Source organism: Bombina bombina, chromosome 5 (genome assembly GCF_027579735.1).
Source record: "Bombina bombina isolate aBomBom1 chromosome 5, aBomBom1.pri, whole genome shotgun sequence".
In the NCBI taxonomy this organism is placed as follows: Eukaryota; Metazoa; Chordata; class Amphibia; order Anura; family Bombinatoridae; genus Bombina; species Bombina bombina.
This window is the reverse complement of record NC_069503.1, coordinates 925,140,396-925,159,159: the sequence shown is the minus strand read 5'-3', so window position 1 is coordinate 925,159,159 and position 18,764 is coordinate 925,140,396. Positions and strand designations below refer to the sequence as shown.

At 40.1% G+C, this 18,764-nt stretch overlaps 1 protein-coding gene across 1 annotated transcript in view; it reads left to right on the top strand.

Annotated features, from left to right (window-relative positions):
* The first annotated feature begins 6,794 nt into the window (after positions 1-6,794).
* The window catches only part of CPA6 (carboxypeptidase A6), a 386,652-nt gene continuing 374,682 nt past the window's right edge, over positions 6,795-18,764 (top strand). The window contains exon 1 of the mRNA XM_053715100.1: positions 6,795-6,946. Within this exon, the coding sequence (XP_053571075.1) occupies positions 6,849-6,946 (98 nt within the window). The 5' untranslated portion in view covers positions 6,795-6,848. The remainder of the gene's footprint in view (positions 6,947-18,764) is intronic.

Here is an 18,764-nt window from a genome sequence, read left to right as displayed (position 1 = left end):
CCGAAGCTTTTCCTATACCCAAGCGGGTGGCGGACATTGTAAATAAAGAATGGGAAAGGCCCGGTATACCTTTCGTCCCTCCCCCCATATTTAAAAAATTGTTTCCTATGGTCGACCCCAGAAAGGACTTATGGCAGACAGTCCCCAAGGTCGAGGGGGCGGTTTCTACTCTAAACAAACGCACCACTATACCCATAGAAGATAGTTGTGCTTTCAAAGATCCTATGGATAAAAAATTAGAAGGTTTGCTTAAAAAGATGTTTGTTCAGCAAGGTTACCTTCTACAACCAATTTCATGCATTGTTCCTGTCACTACAGCAGCGTGTTTCTGGTTCGATGAGCTAGAAAAGGCGCTCAATAATAATTCTTCTTCTTATGAGGAGATTATGGACAGAATTCATGCTCTCGAATTGGCTAATTCTTTCACCCTAGACGCCACTTTGCAATTGGCTAGGTTAGCGGCGAAAAATTCTGGTTTTGCTATTGTGGCGCGCAGAGCGCTTTGGTTAAAATCTTGGTCAGCGGATGCGTCTTCCAAGAACAAATTGCTTAACATTCCTTTCAAGGGGAAAACGCTGTTTGGCCCTGACTTGAAAGAGATTATCTCTGATATCACTGGGGGCAAGGGCCACGCCCTTCCTCAGGATAGGTCTTTCAAGGCCAAAAATAAACCTAATTTTCGTCCCTTTCGCAGAAACGGACCAGCCCCAAGTGCAAGAGGGTAATACTTCTCAAGCCAAGCCAGCCTGGAGACCAATGCAAGGCTGGAACAAAGGAAAGCAGGCCAAGAAACCTGCCACTGCTACCAAGACAGCATGAGATGTTGGCCCCCGATCCGGGACCGGATCTGGTGGGGGGCAGACTCTCTCTCTTCGCTCAGGCTTGGGCAAGAGATGTTCTGGATCCTTGGGCACTAGAAATAGTCTCCCAAGGTTATCTTCTGGAATTCAAGGGGCTTCCCCCAAGGGGGAGGTTCCACAGGTCTCAATTGTCTTCAGACCACATAAAAAGACAGGCATTCTTACATTGTGTAGAAGACCTGTTAAAAATGGGAGTGATTCATCCTGTTCCTTTAGGAGAACAAGGGATGGGGTTCTACTCCAATCTGTTCGTAGTTCCCAAAAAAGAGGGAACATTCAGACCAATCTTAGATCTCAAGATCCTAAACAAGTTTCTCAAGGTTCCATCGTTCAAAATGGAAACCATTCGAACAATTCTTCCTTCCATCCAGGAAGGTCAATTCATGACCACGGTGGATTTAAAGGATGCGTATCTACATATTCCTATCCACAAGGAACATCATCGGTTCCTAAGGTTCGCATTCCTGGACAAGCATTACCAGTTTGTGGCACTTCCGTTCGGATTAGCCACTGCTCCAAGGATTTTCACAAAGGTACTAGGGTCCCTTCTAGCGGTGCTAAGACCAAGGGGCATTGCAGTAGTACCTTACTTGGACGACATTCTGATTCAAGCGTCGTCCCTTCCTCAAGCAAAGGCTCACACGGACATTGTCCTGGCCTTTCTCAGATCTCACGGGTGGAAAGTGAACGTAGAAAAAAGTTCTCTATCTCCGTCAACAAGGGTTCCCTTCTTGGGAACAATAATAGACTCCTTAGAAATGAGGATTTTTCTGACAGAGGCCAGAAAATCAAAACTTCTAAACTCTTGTCAAATACTTCATTCTGTTCCTCTTCCTTCCATAGCGCAGTGCATGGAAGTAATAGGTTCGATGGTAGCGGCAATGGACATAGTTCCTTTTGCGCGAATTCATCTAAGACCATTACAACTGTGCATGCTCAGTCAGTGGAATGGGGACTATACAGACTTGTCTCCGACGATACAAGTAGATCAGAGGACCAGAGATTCACTCCGTTGGTGGCTGTCCCTGGACAACCTGTCACAGGGGATGAGCTTCCGCAGACCAGAGTGGGTCATTGTCACGACCAACGCCAGTCTGGTGGGCTGGGGCGCGGTCTGGGGACCCCTGAAAGCTCAGGGTCTTTGGTCTCGGGAAGAATCTCTTCTCCTGATAAATATTCTGGAACTGAGAGCGATATTCAATGCTCTCAAGGCTTGGCCTCAGCTAGCAAAGGCCAAGTTCATACGGTTTCAATCAGACAACATGACGACTGTTGCGTACATCAACCATCAGGGGGGAACAAGGAGTTCCCTGGCGATGGAAGAAGTGACCAAAATCATTCAATGGGCGGAGACTCACTCCTGCCACTTGTCTGCAATCCACATCCCAGGAGTGGAAAATTGGGAAGCGGATTTTCTGAGTCGTCAGACATTTCATCCGGGGGAGTGGGAACTCCATCCGGAAATCTTTGCCCAAATTACTCAATTGTGGGGCATTCCAGACATGGATCTGATGGCCTCTCGTCAGAACTTCAAGGTTCCTTGCTACGGGTCCAGATCCAGGGATCCCAAGGCGACTCTAGTAGATGCACTAGTAGCACCTTGGACCTTCAAACTAGCTTATGTATTCCCGCCGTTTCCTCTCATCCCCAGGCTGGTAGCCAGGATCAATCAGGAGAGGGCATCGGTGATCTTGATAGCTCCTGCGTGGCCACGCAGGACTTGGTATGCAGACCTGGTGAATATGTCATCGGCTCCACCATGGAAGCTACCTTTGAGACGAGACCTTCTTGTTCAAGGTCCGTTCGAACATCCGAATCTGGTCTCACTCCAACTGACTGCTTGGAGATTGAACGCTTGATCTTATCAAAGCGAGGGTTCTCAGATTCTGTCATTGATACTCTTGTTCAGGCCAGAAAGCCTGTAACTAGAAAAATTTACCACAAAATATGGAAAAAATATATCTGTTGGTGTGAATCTAAAGGATTCCCTTGGGACAAGGTAAAAATTCCTAAGATTCTATCCTTTCTTCAAGAAGGTTTGGAGAAAGGATTATCTGCAAGTTCCTTGAAGGGACAGATTTCTGCCTTGTCTGTGTTACTTCACAAAAAGCTGGCAGCTGTGCCAGATGTTCAAGCCTTTGTTCAGGCTCTGGTTAGAATCAAGCCTGTTTACAAACCTTTGACACCTCCTTGGAGTCTCAATTTAGTTCTTTCAGTTCTTCAGGGGGTTCCGTTTGAACCCTTACATTCCGTTGATATTAAGTTATTATCTTGGAAAGTTTTGTTTTTGGTTGCAATTTCTTCTGCTAGAAGAGTTTCAGAATTATCTGCTCTGCAGTGTTCTCCTCCTTATCTGGTGTTCCATGCAGATAAGGTGGTTTTACGTACTAAACCTGGTTTTCTTCCGAAAGTTGTTTCTAACAAAAACATTAACCAGGAGATAGTCGTGCCTTCTTTGTGTCCGAATCCAGTTTCAAAGAAGGAACGTTTGTTGCACAATTTGGATGTTGTTCGTGCTCTAAAATTCTATTTAGATGCTACAAAGGATTTTAGACAAACATCTTCCTTGTTTGTTGTTTATTCTGGTAAAAGGAGAGGTCAAAAAGCAACTTCTACCTCTCTCTCTTTTTGGATTAAAAGCATCATCAGATTGGCTTATGAGACTGCCGGACGGCAGCCTCCTGAAAGAATCACAGCTCATTCCACTAGGGCTGTGGCTTCCACATGGGCCTTCAAGAACGAGGCTTCTGTTGATCAGATATGTAAGGCAACGACTTGGTCTTCACTGCACACTTTTACTAAATTTTACAAGTTTGATACTTTTGCTTCTTCTGAGGCTATTTTTGGGAGAAAGGTTTTGCAAGCCGTGGTGCCTTCCATCTAGGTGACCTGATTTGCTCCCTCCCTTCATCCGTGTCCTAAAGCTTTGGTATTGGTTCCCACAAGTAAGGATGACGCCGTGGACCGGACACACCTATGTTGGAGAAAACAGAATTTATGTTTACCTGATAAATTACTTTCTCCAACGGTGTGTCCGGTCCACGGCCCGCCCTGGTTTTTTAATCAGGTCTGATAATTTATTTTCTTTAACTACAGTCACCACGGTATCATATGGTTTCTCCTATGCAAATATTCCTCCTTTACGTCGGTCGAATGACTGGGGAAGGCGGAGCCTAGGAGGGATCATGTGACCAGCTTTGCTGGGCTCTTTGCCATTTCCTGTTGGGGAAGAGAATATCCCACAAGTAAGGATGACGCCGTGGACCGGACACACCGTTGGAGAAAGTAATTTATCAGGTAAACATAAATTCTGTTTTTTTTATTTTTTGCTTTTTTGTTTTTTTTTATATTAGGGTTTTAATGGGCACTTTTAAAAGAGCTGAATGCCCATTTAAGGGCAGTAAAACAGCTGAATACCCTTTTAAGGGCAATGACCACACAAATGACCCTTTAGGGGCAATGGGTAGTTTAGTTTTTGTTTTAGTGTTAGGTTTATTTATTTTGGGGGGTTTCGTGGGTGGTGGATTTTTCTGTTAGAGGGGTACTTAGTATTTTTTAATGTAAAAAGGCTGTTTAATTTAGGGCAATGCCCTACAAAAAGCCCTTTTAAGTACTATTGGTAGCTTAGCATTAGATTAGGGGGTGTTTTTATTTAGGGGGGCTTTTTTATTTTCCTAGGGAATAGGTTTAATTTTTTTATTTTGGATAATTTTGTTTATTATTTTATTTAATGTTAGACTTTTTTATTTTTTGTAATTGTGGAGTAATTTAATTTTTTTATTTTTAATTTTTAATTAAAGTTAGCTTTTTTATTTTAATTGTAACAGTGTTTTTTTAATTTAGGTAATGGGGTTAATTTAGGGGGTGTTAGGTTAGGGGGCTTAGTAATTTAATTAGTTATTTGCGTTGTGGGGGTTTGGTGGATTAGGTGTTAATAGGTTAATTAGGGTACTTGGGTTGTGGGGGTTTGGTGATTTAGGGGTTAATAGTTTTATTAGAATTATTGCGTTATGTGAGTTTGGCGGATTAGGGGTTACTACATTTATTAGGTAGTTTACGATGTTGGGGTTGGCGGATTTAGGGGTTACTACTTTTACTAGGTAGATTGCAATGTCGGTTAATGGCAGATTAGGGGTTAATAGTTTAATTAAGTATATTGCGTTGGGGGGGTCTGTTTAGGGGTTAATACATTTATTATTAGTTGCGATGTGGGTTTGATGGAGGATATAGGGATTTTACGTGTCAGGTTTATTTTTGGGAGGCGGGATAGACTTTTACGGGAGATTTTATATATTTTTTTTATTTTCTTAGGCGCCGGCAGTTTCTAAAATGCCGTAAACCACTGGCAACTCCAGAAATTTGTATTTATGCACATTTCTGGACATCGCTAGTTTATCCGACATACAGCACTTTATGAACTGCCGGCGCCATATATGTGATACCCCGACGTGCGAGGTGAAATTACGGGTGGCGCGGGTTTCTGCAGTCGCGCTGATGCTTGAGCCGCATGTGTAATCTCACCCCATATTTTTATGCTGCAGTGTCTCTTTAGCGTCAGAATTACAATGCCTACCTGATTATTATGATTTGAAGCTCCAATAATGAATAATGATTTACAGGGGTTTATTTAAAATAAATAAAATGACTTAAATTTAAACAATTAGTTTAATTAGTTTCAGACTCAATTACTACAAAGTGAATCAGCTAAGTGGTTTGAAAGTGATGATGTGGGGCTATTTTATTAAATCCTCCATATAGCTTTAACAGATTTCTTTAGACACAACAACAGTCCAAACAGCTAAATGACTCAGCTAGAATATTGGTAGCAAGAGATTATTTAGTAGACAGGCATTGGTTTACTAAATGAACGCCGAAAATGGCTGCAACCATCGCCATTCAGCTTTTTTCGTTACTAGATTGATTCATAAAAAAGTACAAAACACAAATATCTGTGCTAATCCAGATATTTCTGTTGTACTTTTTCTACTGATAAATCCAATGCTGAATAAAAGCTACATTTAGCCACCCATCAGCAAGCGCTACCCAGGTGCTGAGCCAAAAATGGGCTGGCTCCGAAGCTTGCATTCCTGCTTTTTCAAATAACGATAGCAAGAGAACGAAGAAAAAAGTATAATAGGAGTAAATTAGCAAGTTGCTTAAAATTGCATGCTCTATCTGAATCACGAAAGAAAAAAAATGGGGTTCATATTCCTTTAAGCCAATACTGTATAGCCATATTCATTCCTTAGTCAATGGAATTTATAGCAAAATATCTTTCAGGGTGTTTCAAAGAAGAAAAAAAAAGAAGAAATAAGTTAGTACATTGGATATTTCCCAGTTTCTGTCATCACAGGTCATTTTTATAAGTTCAGATATGGAAACATTATAATATACAATGCAACTGTACTAGCCCTAAATACAGATCAGATAAAAGCTGCATCAAATACACACAGACATGCACATACAATTGCATAATGCTGCTATAGGTACTATAGGTGTCTTGAAGAAGAATGACAGCTCATTGAATAAACTTGTAATTGTTTTGAAATCCACTGTAAAATCTATGTGGACCATGATTTATATATTAAAATGACATTCCTGGTGTTAGCAAGCAAATCCATAAGTAGCTAATTTCCAGGTGTGTGGAGCCCCAGCAAAGCTAGTCCTGGGGAGGGGATTTGATGCTACCTCAGGCGATCACATGACCTGCACCCCTCCTACAGTTTATCCTAAATTTGGCTCAGTTCTAGCAACACCAAAATCCTTAGCAATATACAAGAGAACTGAAAGACCCTCCCTCTGTTACACATCCCCCGCAGCTCTACCAGTCACAGCTTCATTTCCAGTGAACTGCAACTTCAGCACAGCTAAACTTTTGTCAGCAGCTAACAGTCCCCTGAGCAAGCTCAAGCTGTACAGTATATCTATGGATTTATAGCTGCACAGAGTGCCTCACTGACAGATCCGAGCATCCAGCCCGGGGCCACCATGGTCTGCATCTGGAGGATGTCTCACGTGCTTCTGCTCTATGTGTTGTCCACTTGGCTCACTGGGCACTGCCACTTGTACAACAACCGCTACGCAGGGTAAGGCGCTGTTTCTATGAAATATTTTATTCGGTTTTAGTCATCATTCAACTATTTAATTTTGTAGTATAATTATTGATTAAACAGGCTTATATAACTATGATTTATTTACAAATGTAATGCACTTACTGACTACAATTTGATAGGTACCCCAAACTAATTCCTCCTCATATATAATTTGTGACTAAATTCATATACCAAGATTCTTGCTTAGGGTAACCAGTGGAATATTAAGTAAGTTACAAATTTAAGTTTTGTTAGGAAAGCTATAGCTAGATAGACAGACAGACAGACAGACAGACAGATTAGAGAAAGAATGTTTTTTTTTTTTTTTTAAAGGTAATAAGATTATTAAAAAGTACACTGCACATTTAAGGATATCTCCTTTTTCAAATAGGCAGGAATGTAATTTCTCTAATAATTTGCAATATGTCATATAATTAATAAAGTACATTCACAAAAGAATGCAGGTCTCTTTGTAGTGTGTAATTGTTACTTTTTATATAAAGCTGTTTACACACATTTTATTGTGTTAAAGGGACAGTAAAGTGAGATATAGCATGTCATTTTAAAAAACTTTCCAATTTAATTCTATTATCAATATTGCTTTGTTCTTTTGATATCCTTTGTCGAAAAGTCAGCTCCATACCAAGAGAAAGAAACAAATTTGAAAGAATTAAATTGGATCTTAAAATGATATGCGCTATCTAACCCATGAACATTTAATTTTGAATGTCTCTTTAAGTTGTTAGAGTCAGGCTGCCTGGTGCAATTCAGGATAACCCGTGGCACAAAGTGCAATTTCATTTCAGCCTTTTAGGTGTGCACTGCACAGGTTTATTACTAGCATATGTGAAAAGTTACAGCCTCAGATGAAAACTGTAACCTTAGCTAGAATTGCTCTTAAAGAGGGAAAAGCAAACCTTGAATATTATTGTATTTTTATGGTGTAGTAAAGCCAGTACATCCCCAGTAGCATATTGTAAATAACATCTGTAAACTGGAGCTAAATGTAGAGATCTAAAGTAATATTAAAAAAACTATTGTAGCAAATTGACTTGGCTATTGCAAAATATATGTTTTTATTCATTGTTTGAGTCATTGTGATTGTATTGAAAGTAATGCAACTGCTATGCTGGGATATTCAAACCAAATATTGGAATATGGTGTCAAATATGCAATTTGGAAAAAGCAATTAGAAGATTTGCTTAAAGAAATAGTCATATTGGTATATAAAGATATGGGATGATGCTTAACATATGTCAAAACGGCATTTCACAAAAGTACGAGTTTAATAATTATGACTTTCACCTTTCTTTAGTGTAGGTGTGTCCAATAGGTAGATCACATGACTGTTGTGTGATTTCCTATTAACCAATAGTGATAGTGTGGGAAATGTGTTTTGCACAATTGTATTTTGCAATATAGTGGCTTTAATTTAAAAAGGGTGATTCATCACAAGAATATTAGTCCATGTGAATATCAATGTCACATGCAAGCTTAGATATTGTTATCACCGACAAATTATCCAGTATTTTTGTGGAGGAAAGCTGGTAGCACTAATAAACACACACACACACATGTACTTACACACATACAGACATACATACACATGCACTTACACACATACACATGCACTTACACATATACATACACATGCACTTACACACATACAGGCACACATACACACATGCACTTACACACATACATACATACACATGCACTTACACACATACAGGCACACATACACACATGCAGTTACACACATACATACACATGCACTTACACACATACACACACATGCACTTACACACATACATACACATGCATGCACTTACACACATACATACACATGCACTTACACACACACATATACAGCCACACCTACACACACACACATGCACTTACACGCACTTACACGCACTTACACACATTCAGCCACACATAAACATGCACTTACACACACATGCACTTACACACATGAACTTACACATGCACTTACACACACTTACACACATACAGCCACACATACACACACATGCACTTACACACATACACACACACATGCACTTACACACATACAGCCACACATGCACTTACACACATACACACACATGCACTTACACACACTTACACATATACAGCCACACATACACACACACATGCACTTACACACCTACACAGACACATATATTCATTATGCTGATAGATGTGTGTCTGGATGCTTTATTTCTTTTTTTTGGGGGGGGACTGCAAGTGAGAGGGAGAATGTACATCTTACATTCCTCTGGTTTTCAGTTGTTGTTTTTTTAACAATAAATAAAGGTATTTTCAATTCAGGATTGCTATATAAACAAAAAAAACAAAAAAAACCTAAGCAAGAATATATTACCTTAAAATCCCTGGACCCTGGTTTCATCTCTGGTCTGTTTTGACTACATACACTTTACACATGCTACATATATTTTAGAATATAATTGCTGATTCAGACAAGGAGGCCTATTTATGAAATGTCTGTCGGACCTGATCAGACAGTGCGGATCAGGTCCGACAGACATCACTGAATGCGGAGAGCAATACGCTCTCCGTATTCAGCATTGCACCAGCAGCTCTTGTGAGCTGCTGGTGCAACGTCGCCCCCTGCAGACTCGCGGCCAATCAGCCACGAGCAGGGGGTGTCAATCAACCCGATCGTACTTGATCGGGTTGAATTCCGGCGACTCCTGTCCGCCTCATCAGAGCAGGCGGACAGGGTTATGGAGCAGGCTCGCCAGAAACACAGGGCGTCAAGCTCTATTCGGAGCTTGATAGATAGGCCCCTTGTTCTACACTTACTGTCTCTGCAAAGTGCCTGAGTATTATAGACACTAAAAGCTCTTTGGCACTGCTCTCTTTGGCACTGCTTCTCTAGGTATTAAGCAGGGACTCTTATTGGTGGAGAGGGGTGAAAAACACACACCCTTCAAAATAGGCCAAAACCCTGCAAGCTCCCAAAAGTTGCCACAGCCCATGTTTAAAACTAGCCAAATTGGGCATAAAATTAGCCCAACTGGCAACAATGGCTGTACAAGTTACCAGACCAAGCCCAAGATACAGCTCTTGCCACCGCAGTACTCTGTGTGACACCAATGAGCTGCACTGCAGATAAACTCTGTCAACTTCCAACTGGGAAACTATACTTATAGATAGCGAGGGAATCAATGCAAAAGCTCAGACCAACAGAGCAAAGTCTCAATTAATACAAATATGGTTGGAACTCCCAAATCACTAAAAGCTAAAATTTTATTTATTACATTTAAACAATACAAAAACTGTCCAGAACTCATATGGCCAGTTTTGTATAGTTTTAATGCGATCAATAAAATTTCAGCTTTTAGTAATTTAAGAGTGCCAACCTTATTTGTATTAATCTAGATGTGTTTCTGCCACACAAAAGTTGCAAACATGCTTTTAAATGTTTTTACTAGTACAGTGATAATTGATGAGCATATCCCTGTAGGTACTGTACATGCACTGTTGTATTTGTAATGCACGTCCAAGGGGATGGCGGTGACACATATAGAGAAGATGGATGAAGAGCGCCACCTGGATGAAGATAAGAAGATCGCCGTCAGGATGAAGATAAGAAGATCGCCGCCAGGATGAAGATAAGAAGATCGTCGCCAGGATGAAGATAAGAAGATCGCCGCCAGGATGAAGATAAGAAGATCGTTCTTTGGGGTTTAGTGTTATTTTTTTTGTTTGTTTGTTTGTTTTTTTTAGATTAGGGTTTGTTTGTTCTTAATAGGCAGCAAAATAGCTAAATGCTCAGCCAAATGCCCTTTCCAAAGTTTTGTAGATTTCTTTTTTTTTAAGAAAAAGAGCTGACACTTTACGGGTTAAAAATGTAGTGGTTAATTTGCAATGTAGGGGTATAACGGTATATGGGTTTATATTGTAGTGAGTTACTTTTCAATGTGAGGGTGTGGCAGTTCAGCGGTTAATTTATTTTTTATTATATTTATTATTATTATTTATTTATAAAGTGCCAACAGATTCCGCAGCACTGTCCATGGGTACAAAGATAAAAGTACAGTACAATACAATAAAAAAGACACCAGACAAAGTTTAACAAGCAAATACAGGGGGAATTGAGGGCCCTGTTCCAGTGGGAACTTACAGTCTAGATGGGTAGGAGGGTGAGAAACAGGAGGTGGGGACTGCAAAGGTGAGAATGATGTTTGTGTGGAGTTAGATGAGGGCAGCTATTAGGCAAGTGGAATTCATTTGTTACTAATTTGGAGAACAAAATGTTCTTTAGGGAGCGTTTAAAGGAGGAAAGGTTAGGGGAAAGTCTGACAGCTTGAGGAAGTGTGTTCTATACGGTTGGTGCTGCACGAGAGAAGTCCTGTAGTCTAGCATGGGAGGAGGTGATGGTAGAAGATGCAAGGAGCAGGTCATTGTTGGATCTTAGGGGGTGGGCTGAAGTATATTTGTTGAGGAGTGAGGACAGGTAGGGGGGCTGCATTGGTAAGGGCTTTGTAGGTCAGGGTGAGAATTTTTAATTTAATTCTGCTGTGGAGAATTTTGGAGATATTGCATAGGTGGTTGTGACAGCGATAATGAGAGCAATTGGACTCCTAGGCAGCGGACTTGGGGTGGTGGGGAGATAGTGGTGTCAACAACAGTGATTGAAAAGTTAGAAACCGGAAAAGTTAGAAACTGGGGTAGAATTAGAGGGGGGATTAGAAGGAGCTCAGTGTTGGACATGTTGATTTTTAGGTGGTGAGAGGCCATCCAAGAAGAAATGCCAGATAAGCAGACACTGATGTGAGAAAGGACAGAAGGAGAGAGTGCAGGGGTGGATAGGTAGATCTGAGTATCATCTGCATAGAGGTGATAGTTAAAGCCATAGCTACTGATAAGTTTACCCAGTGAGGAAGTATAAATAGAGAAGAGTAGAGGACCCAGAACAGAGCCTTAGGGTACTCCAACAGACAGAGGCAATGGATAGGAGGAGTTGCCAGCAAAGGAGACAATAAAGGACCTATTAGAGAGATAAGAGTGGATCCAGGAGAGGGCAGTGTCAGAGAACCCAAAGGAGCTGAGAGTCCGTAGGAGAAGGGGATGGTCAACAGTGTCAAAGGCAGCAGACAGGTCAAGTGAGATAGGGCAGTCTCAGTTGAGTGTTGGGGATGGAAGCCAGATTTCAAGGGGTCAAGCAATGAGTTGGAGGACAAGAAGTGGGTTAAATGATTGAAAACTAGTTTTTCCAAGACTTTTGAAGTTAGCGGAAGCAGTGATATGGGGCGGTAGTTTGCAGGAGAATTGGGGTTGAGGGAGAGTTTTTTAAGGATGGGGTGACCTTTGCATGTATGAAGGAAGATGGGAATGAACCGGTAGTAAGGGATAGGTTGAATATGTGAGTAAGAGCTGGAGTGAGGGTAGAAGACAGAGAAGGTATTAGATCTGAAGGGATAGGGTCAAGTGGGCAGGTAGTGAGGTGTGAGGAAGACAATAGGGAACTCACTTCATTCTCAGTGGTTGGGTGGAAGGTGCTGAGAGTTGTGGAGGGGGTGGCCTGGGGCAGAGATGGAAGGTCTTGTGTTGGGATATTACTTTGGATGGTTTGCGTTTTGTTGAAAAAGTAGTTTGCCAGGTCTTGAGCACTAAAGGCAGATGAAGGGGGAGGTGCAGGTGGATAGAGGAGAGAGTTGAAAATGTAGAAGAGACATTTAGGGTGACTAAACTAAAAAAAAATAGTATAATGCGTTACTTTGCAATGGGGGTTGTGGTGGTTTAGGGGTTAATAGTGTAGTGAGTTACTTTGTGTTGGGTTATGCGGCAGGTTAGGGGTTAATAGTGTAGTGGGAACTTTGCGGTAGGTTAGGGGTTATTAGAGTAGGGGGCTTATGGTGATTCAGGTTAGCGAGCGAGTATGGGTTTTAGTTTTTTTTCCACCATTCTCTCTCCATTGAAGTCAAAGGGAGAGTACATTAATGCAATCTCACCCATCGCGCGCAGAGAGCAGAAGTTGAGCTCAGTTAGCGTGTGAGCGAGAGCGGTAATTACCACTCCACTCGTAATCTACCCTTAGTTAGTTAATGAGCATTAAACAAGAACAAACTTAGAACAGCTAATCTATCATATAACTATATAATGAGCCATTCTGCACTGATTGCCCTTGTCCTTACTTCCACAGGGGTGGGGTGGGGGGGTTACAGTGCTGTGCATATATATGCGGTGTCTTTTCCCCATGCCAGCTAGCATTTACTTCTTCAATGCCACCCCCTGCACATTCGCGGCCAATCAGCCGCTAATCGGGGGTGTCAATCCTCCCGATCGTATCCGCTTGGAATGATTGCTGTCCGCCACCTCAGAGGTGGTGGATGAGTTGAGGAGCAGCAGTCTTAACGTTTGTTTCCGTCGAGCCATAAGGTTCGCACGGAAACAGCTGCATTCTCAGCATAGTAAATCTACCCCTAAGTACAAACATACACACAGAATACATACTACATGCTTCACACCCACACAACAAACAGAAAACCACACCAGGTATGCACACTAATATCACACACACACACCAATGCCAAAAAAAAAAAATACTTTAATGCCAGTCAAACAGCAAAAAGCACAGAAATTCTGAAAAGACATGATATAGAAGTAATAAAATACATTATTTGATGATGGAGGTTTCTCCTGTTTCTCTGCTTCTTCTTACAAATTAATATTTTGATTTATGGTATTTTACAACTGCATTGAAGATAAAAATAAAATTGCTGAAGCAGTCAGTAGATTTAAAGCCTTGAGCTGTCTCTGACATCACCTTACTTCCTCAGGAGGGGGGAGAGGTTACAGTGCTGTGCATATACGCGGTGTCTTTTCCCTATGCCAGCTAGCATTTACAAGAACTTCCCCATCTATTATAATAGCACAAGCAATACAGCCTCTAACGCACCACTTCCTTGTTTTTTTATTTGTAATGTATTGAGCGGTCCCACCTGCTCTTTACGTCATCCCAAGCACGTTCACGATACTACCACTAATCTGCGCATGCGTATATTAAATGAAACCGCGCATGCGTCAAACTCTGCAGCCTTACTGAAACATAGTATTCATTGAATATATGGATACATTCATTGAGTACTATGCGATATTTCGAAATCGACTGCATTTTCATTTTCATCACCTCGTCTATTTTCATCACCTCGTCTATCTGAAGAAATCTAACTACGCATGCGTGTCTCATGAACGAGCATGATAAACTAAGAGCGATATCGTCTATTAAACACATGCGCAAAGTCAGCTAGTTGTTTAAACGCATGCGCATAACGATGGAGTGACGTTTTCAGAAGGGCCTTCATTCCCCCAGGGGGGAAACGGCCATTGGTGGATTGAATAGGACTAGCCTGTCAATCCATTCGATAAAATGGCGGGCGGAGGATAGGAAAGTAAAAATTCAGATTTATAAGGTAAATAAAAATGACATTGAGTATGACTGGTAAAAAATGATGAATGAAGGTTGTGCTATTTTTTGATAAGGTATAGAACCGTGAGAGAGAGTTAGCTGAACTTGACCTTCACTTTAAAGGAAAAGCTGTAGCATTGAGAACTGAAGCAAGATTACACAAATATAATTGTATGTAAAGTATGCAAAAATTAAACAGGCGTATTAAATTCATGTATTCAAAGTGAACTGGAAGTGACACATTCAATGTAATGCATAATTTATGTGTGCAGTTACTTCCTGGCTCGTGCGCTCTGCCAAGTCTTATTTTAGGTGGCACTGCTTTGATATTGACCACATAGATCATGTTGTCTTATTTTGCAACATTGTGACCTAAAAAGGTTGATACAGACTGATACAACATGAAAATTTGTAATACTGCATTAAAAAAATGTACTTTATTATTAAGTGTTCTGCAGTTCCCAAGTGGTACTTCAAGTGTGCGTATTGATAAGTGAATTTCTTTGTGAACTTCTGTTACTGAAAATTCTAAATAAATGTAAAACTAAATTGGTTGCATATTTCTGGAGTTATGATGTTCTGGGAAACAATTATCATAGAGCGAAATCATCTCCATCAAACTATGTAGTGTTTGACATGAAGAGATATTTTATTGTCTCGTAAGTGTTTTTTGAAACAAAGAAACAAACAAATGAGCAGTGGATGTTGAAACATAAAGGTTTAAAGTTTCCTTATTTTGATTAATTTGAGCATGCTCAGTAGACACAAATACAATGATAACAAATATACATACAGGTTACACCCCAACACGACACATGAACAATGCAATTACTCACAGTACATACACCCAATAGGGTAGATTTATTAAATGTCAGGGGACATGATCCACTGTAGCGGATCATGTTCGCCCGACATCGCTAAATGCAGACAACATACGCTGTCAGCATTTAACATTGCACAAGCATTTCTGGTAAAATGCTTGTGCAATGCTGCCCCCTGCACATTTGCAGCCAATCAGCCGCTAGCCGGGAGTGTCAATCATCCCGATCGTATCCGATTGGGATGACTGCTCTCCGCCACCTCAGAGGTGGTGGATGAGTTAAGGAGCAGCGGTTTTAACGTTTGTTTCTGGCGAGCCATAAGGTTCGCGCGGAAACAGCTGCATTCTCAGCATAGTAAATCTACCCCTAAATACAAACATACACACAGAATACATACTACATGCTTCACACCCACACAACAAACAGAAAACCACACCAGATATGCACACTAATATCACACACACACAACAAACAGAAAACCACACCAGGTATGCACACTAATATCACACACACACAACAATCAGAAAACCACACCAGGTATGCACACTAATATCACACCCACACAACAAACAGAAAACCACACCAGGTATGCACACTAATATCACACCCACACAACAATCAGAAAACCACACCAGGTATGCACACTAATATCACACACACACAACAATCAGAAAACCACACCAGGTATGCACACTAATATCACACACACACAACAAACAGAAAACCACACCAGGTATGCACACTAATATCACACACACACAACAATCAGAAAACCACACCAGGTATGCACACTAATATCACACCCACACAACAAACAGAAAACCACACCAGGTATGCACACTAATATCACACCCACACAACAAACAGAAAACCACACCAGGTATGCACACTAATATCACACACACACAACAATCAGAAAACCACACCAGGTATGCACACTAATATCACACCCACACAACAATCAGAAAACCACACCAGGTATGCACACTAATATCACACACACACAACAATCAGAAAACCACACCAGGTATGCACACTAATATCACACCCACACAACAAACAGAAAACCACACCAGGTATGCACACTAATATCACACACACACAACAATCAGAAAACCACACCAGGTATGCGCACTAATATCACACCCACACAACAAACAGAAAACCACACCAGGTATGCACACTAATATCACACACACACAACAAACAGAAAACCACACCAGGTATGCACACTAATATCACACCCACACAACAAACAGAAAACCACACCAGGTATGCACACTAATATCACACCCACACAACAAACAGAAAACCACACCAGGTATGCACACTAATATCACACACACACAACAAACAGAAAACCACACCAGGTATGCACACTAATATCACACACACATAACAAACAGAAAACCACACCAGGTATGCACACTAATATCACACACACACAACAAACAGAAAACCACACCAGGTATGCACGCTAATATCACACACACATAACAAACAGAAAACCACACCAGGTATGCACACTAATATCACACACACACATCAATGCCAAAAAAAATACTTTAATGTCAGTCATTAAGTTCCCAATCAAACAGCAAAAGCACAGAAATTCTGAAAAGACATGATATAGTAGTAATAAAATACATTATTTGATGATGGAGGTTTCTCCTGTTTCACTGCTTCTTCTTACAAATAATATTTTGATTTATGGTATTTTACAACTGCATTGTAGATAAAAATCAAATTGCTGAAGCAGTCAGTAGATTTAAAGCCTTGAGCTGTCTCTGACATCATGGGCCTGATTACAATTAGAGCAGTATTTAACGCTGCTATTCAAGCGATAACTCCACTAGAAGTAAGCTTTTTACAAGTTGAAAGTAAACTGTTTTCACTCGCTCAAAGTTAGATTATCACGTGCACGATAATGTATTGCCCTATAGAAGTCAATGGATTAAGAAAAGTAGTGGGGAAAACTAACACCCTACTCACGCACAAACACAATCAAATGCGCTAATCCGACATGAAAATATTAATATTTCACATTCCAATGTCCTTCACATAGAAGAATATGTTCTATTTATTCATAAATGCATTTATCTATATACATATGGTAGTTTGGTACAGTGTATATCTATACCTATATGATTTTATATTTCATGATTATATATAGGTATAGATATATACAGATATATATAGGAATATCTATTTATAAATACATAGAACATATTCCCTATGTGCCGAACTTTGGAATGTGAAATATTTACAGTAAATACATAGTATAACACTTTATTAATTATAAATATTGCATAAATATAAAGGCAGCATTGAAGGAAACTGAATCCATACCATAATGCCAATCAACCACAAAGGTTTATTTGTATTTAGAGAGAAATACTCTAATACTAGATGGAGCGCTAACACAGTGGTTTACAGTGTAATTTGGATAAAAGTTTGTGTAAGATCAGTTGTTTAAAATATAATCTTATATAGCATATGTATCATCAAAAAAGGATGTATACAACCGAACGTGTTACATCAGTTTCTTGCAGCAAATATACACAGTGTCCATGAAGTGTCTGCAGCTGTTCCAATCAACGCTAATACGCTGGTTATCAAACACAGAAAATTTAGAGAAGTCAATAAGCACAAACAGGGGTGCAGGGCAGATTTAAGTGTAGTAAAAACAAGCATGTAGTATTTAATATTATTAACATATAAAATTTGCACTCACACTTTCAGACCTCATAAAAATATATCATGAGGTATATAATAGCATAAAAATGTCCTCTCGCTAAAGGAGGGATAAAAGTTTGTGGTGAATAAAAAGAATGGGATACCGTCAATCCTTGACCCGAGCCATTTCCTCTGCTCCTGTAGTATAGTTCGTATATTAGTGATTCTTACAGAGGCAGCACACACCCGCAGCGGTCTGAGTCACACACTGTCCCACACCAACAGCTTAGCTCCTACAACCAGTATCTAGAGCCTCTGTGCGTGTGTGTATCCAAACCACTATTGATCAAAGTGGGCATGGCCTTACGAATTTCGTGGGTATCCTATCACTTAATCAGATGTATAATTATTTGTATAAAGGCATACAATTTATCTGGCAACACCCTCTGACCTGACGCATTTCGCACATGCTTTCTCAGATTGCATAAATGTGTTTTTACATGTTTTCATCCACTTAACTGCAAAGGGCTCCAATTCACTTCTGTATATGTCTATATGTGTATACATATGTTTTTTTATGTGTTTATATGTGTATATATGTCTGTAAATACATAAATACATATGTACATATATATATATATATATATATATACACACACACATACATGTACATCTTTAGACATGTATGTATGTATGCATCTCAATTTTAAAGCCCTTTGACTGCCTTTTTTGTCTAACACCTGAGACCTTTTATCTTTGAGCCCTTATAACCTTTTTGTGCATTTTTATTTTTTAAATACATTTTATTAGAGCTCTGAGGATGCGGTAATCATTCTAGCATAAATCGTGATTGCACTCAAGCAATCACTTTTAC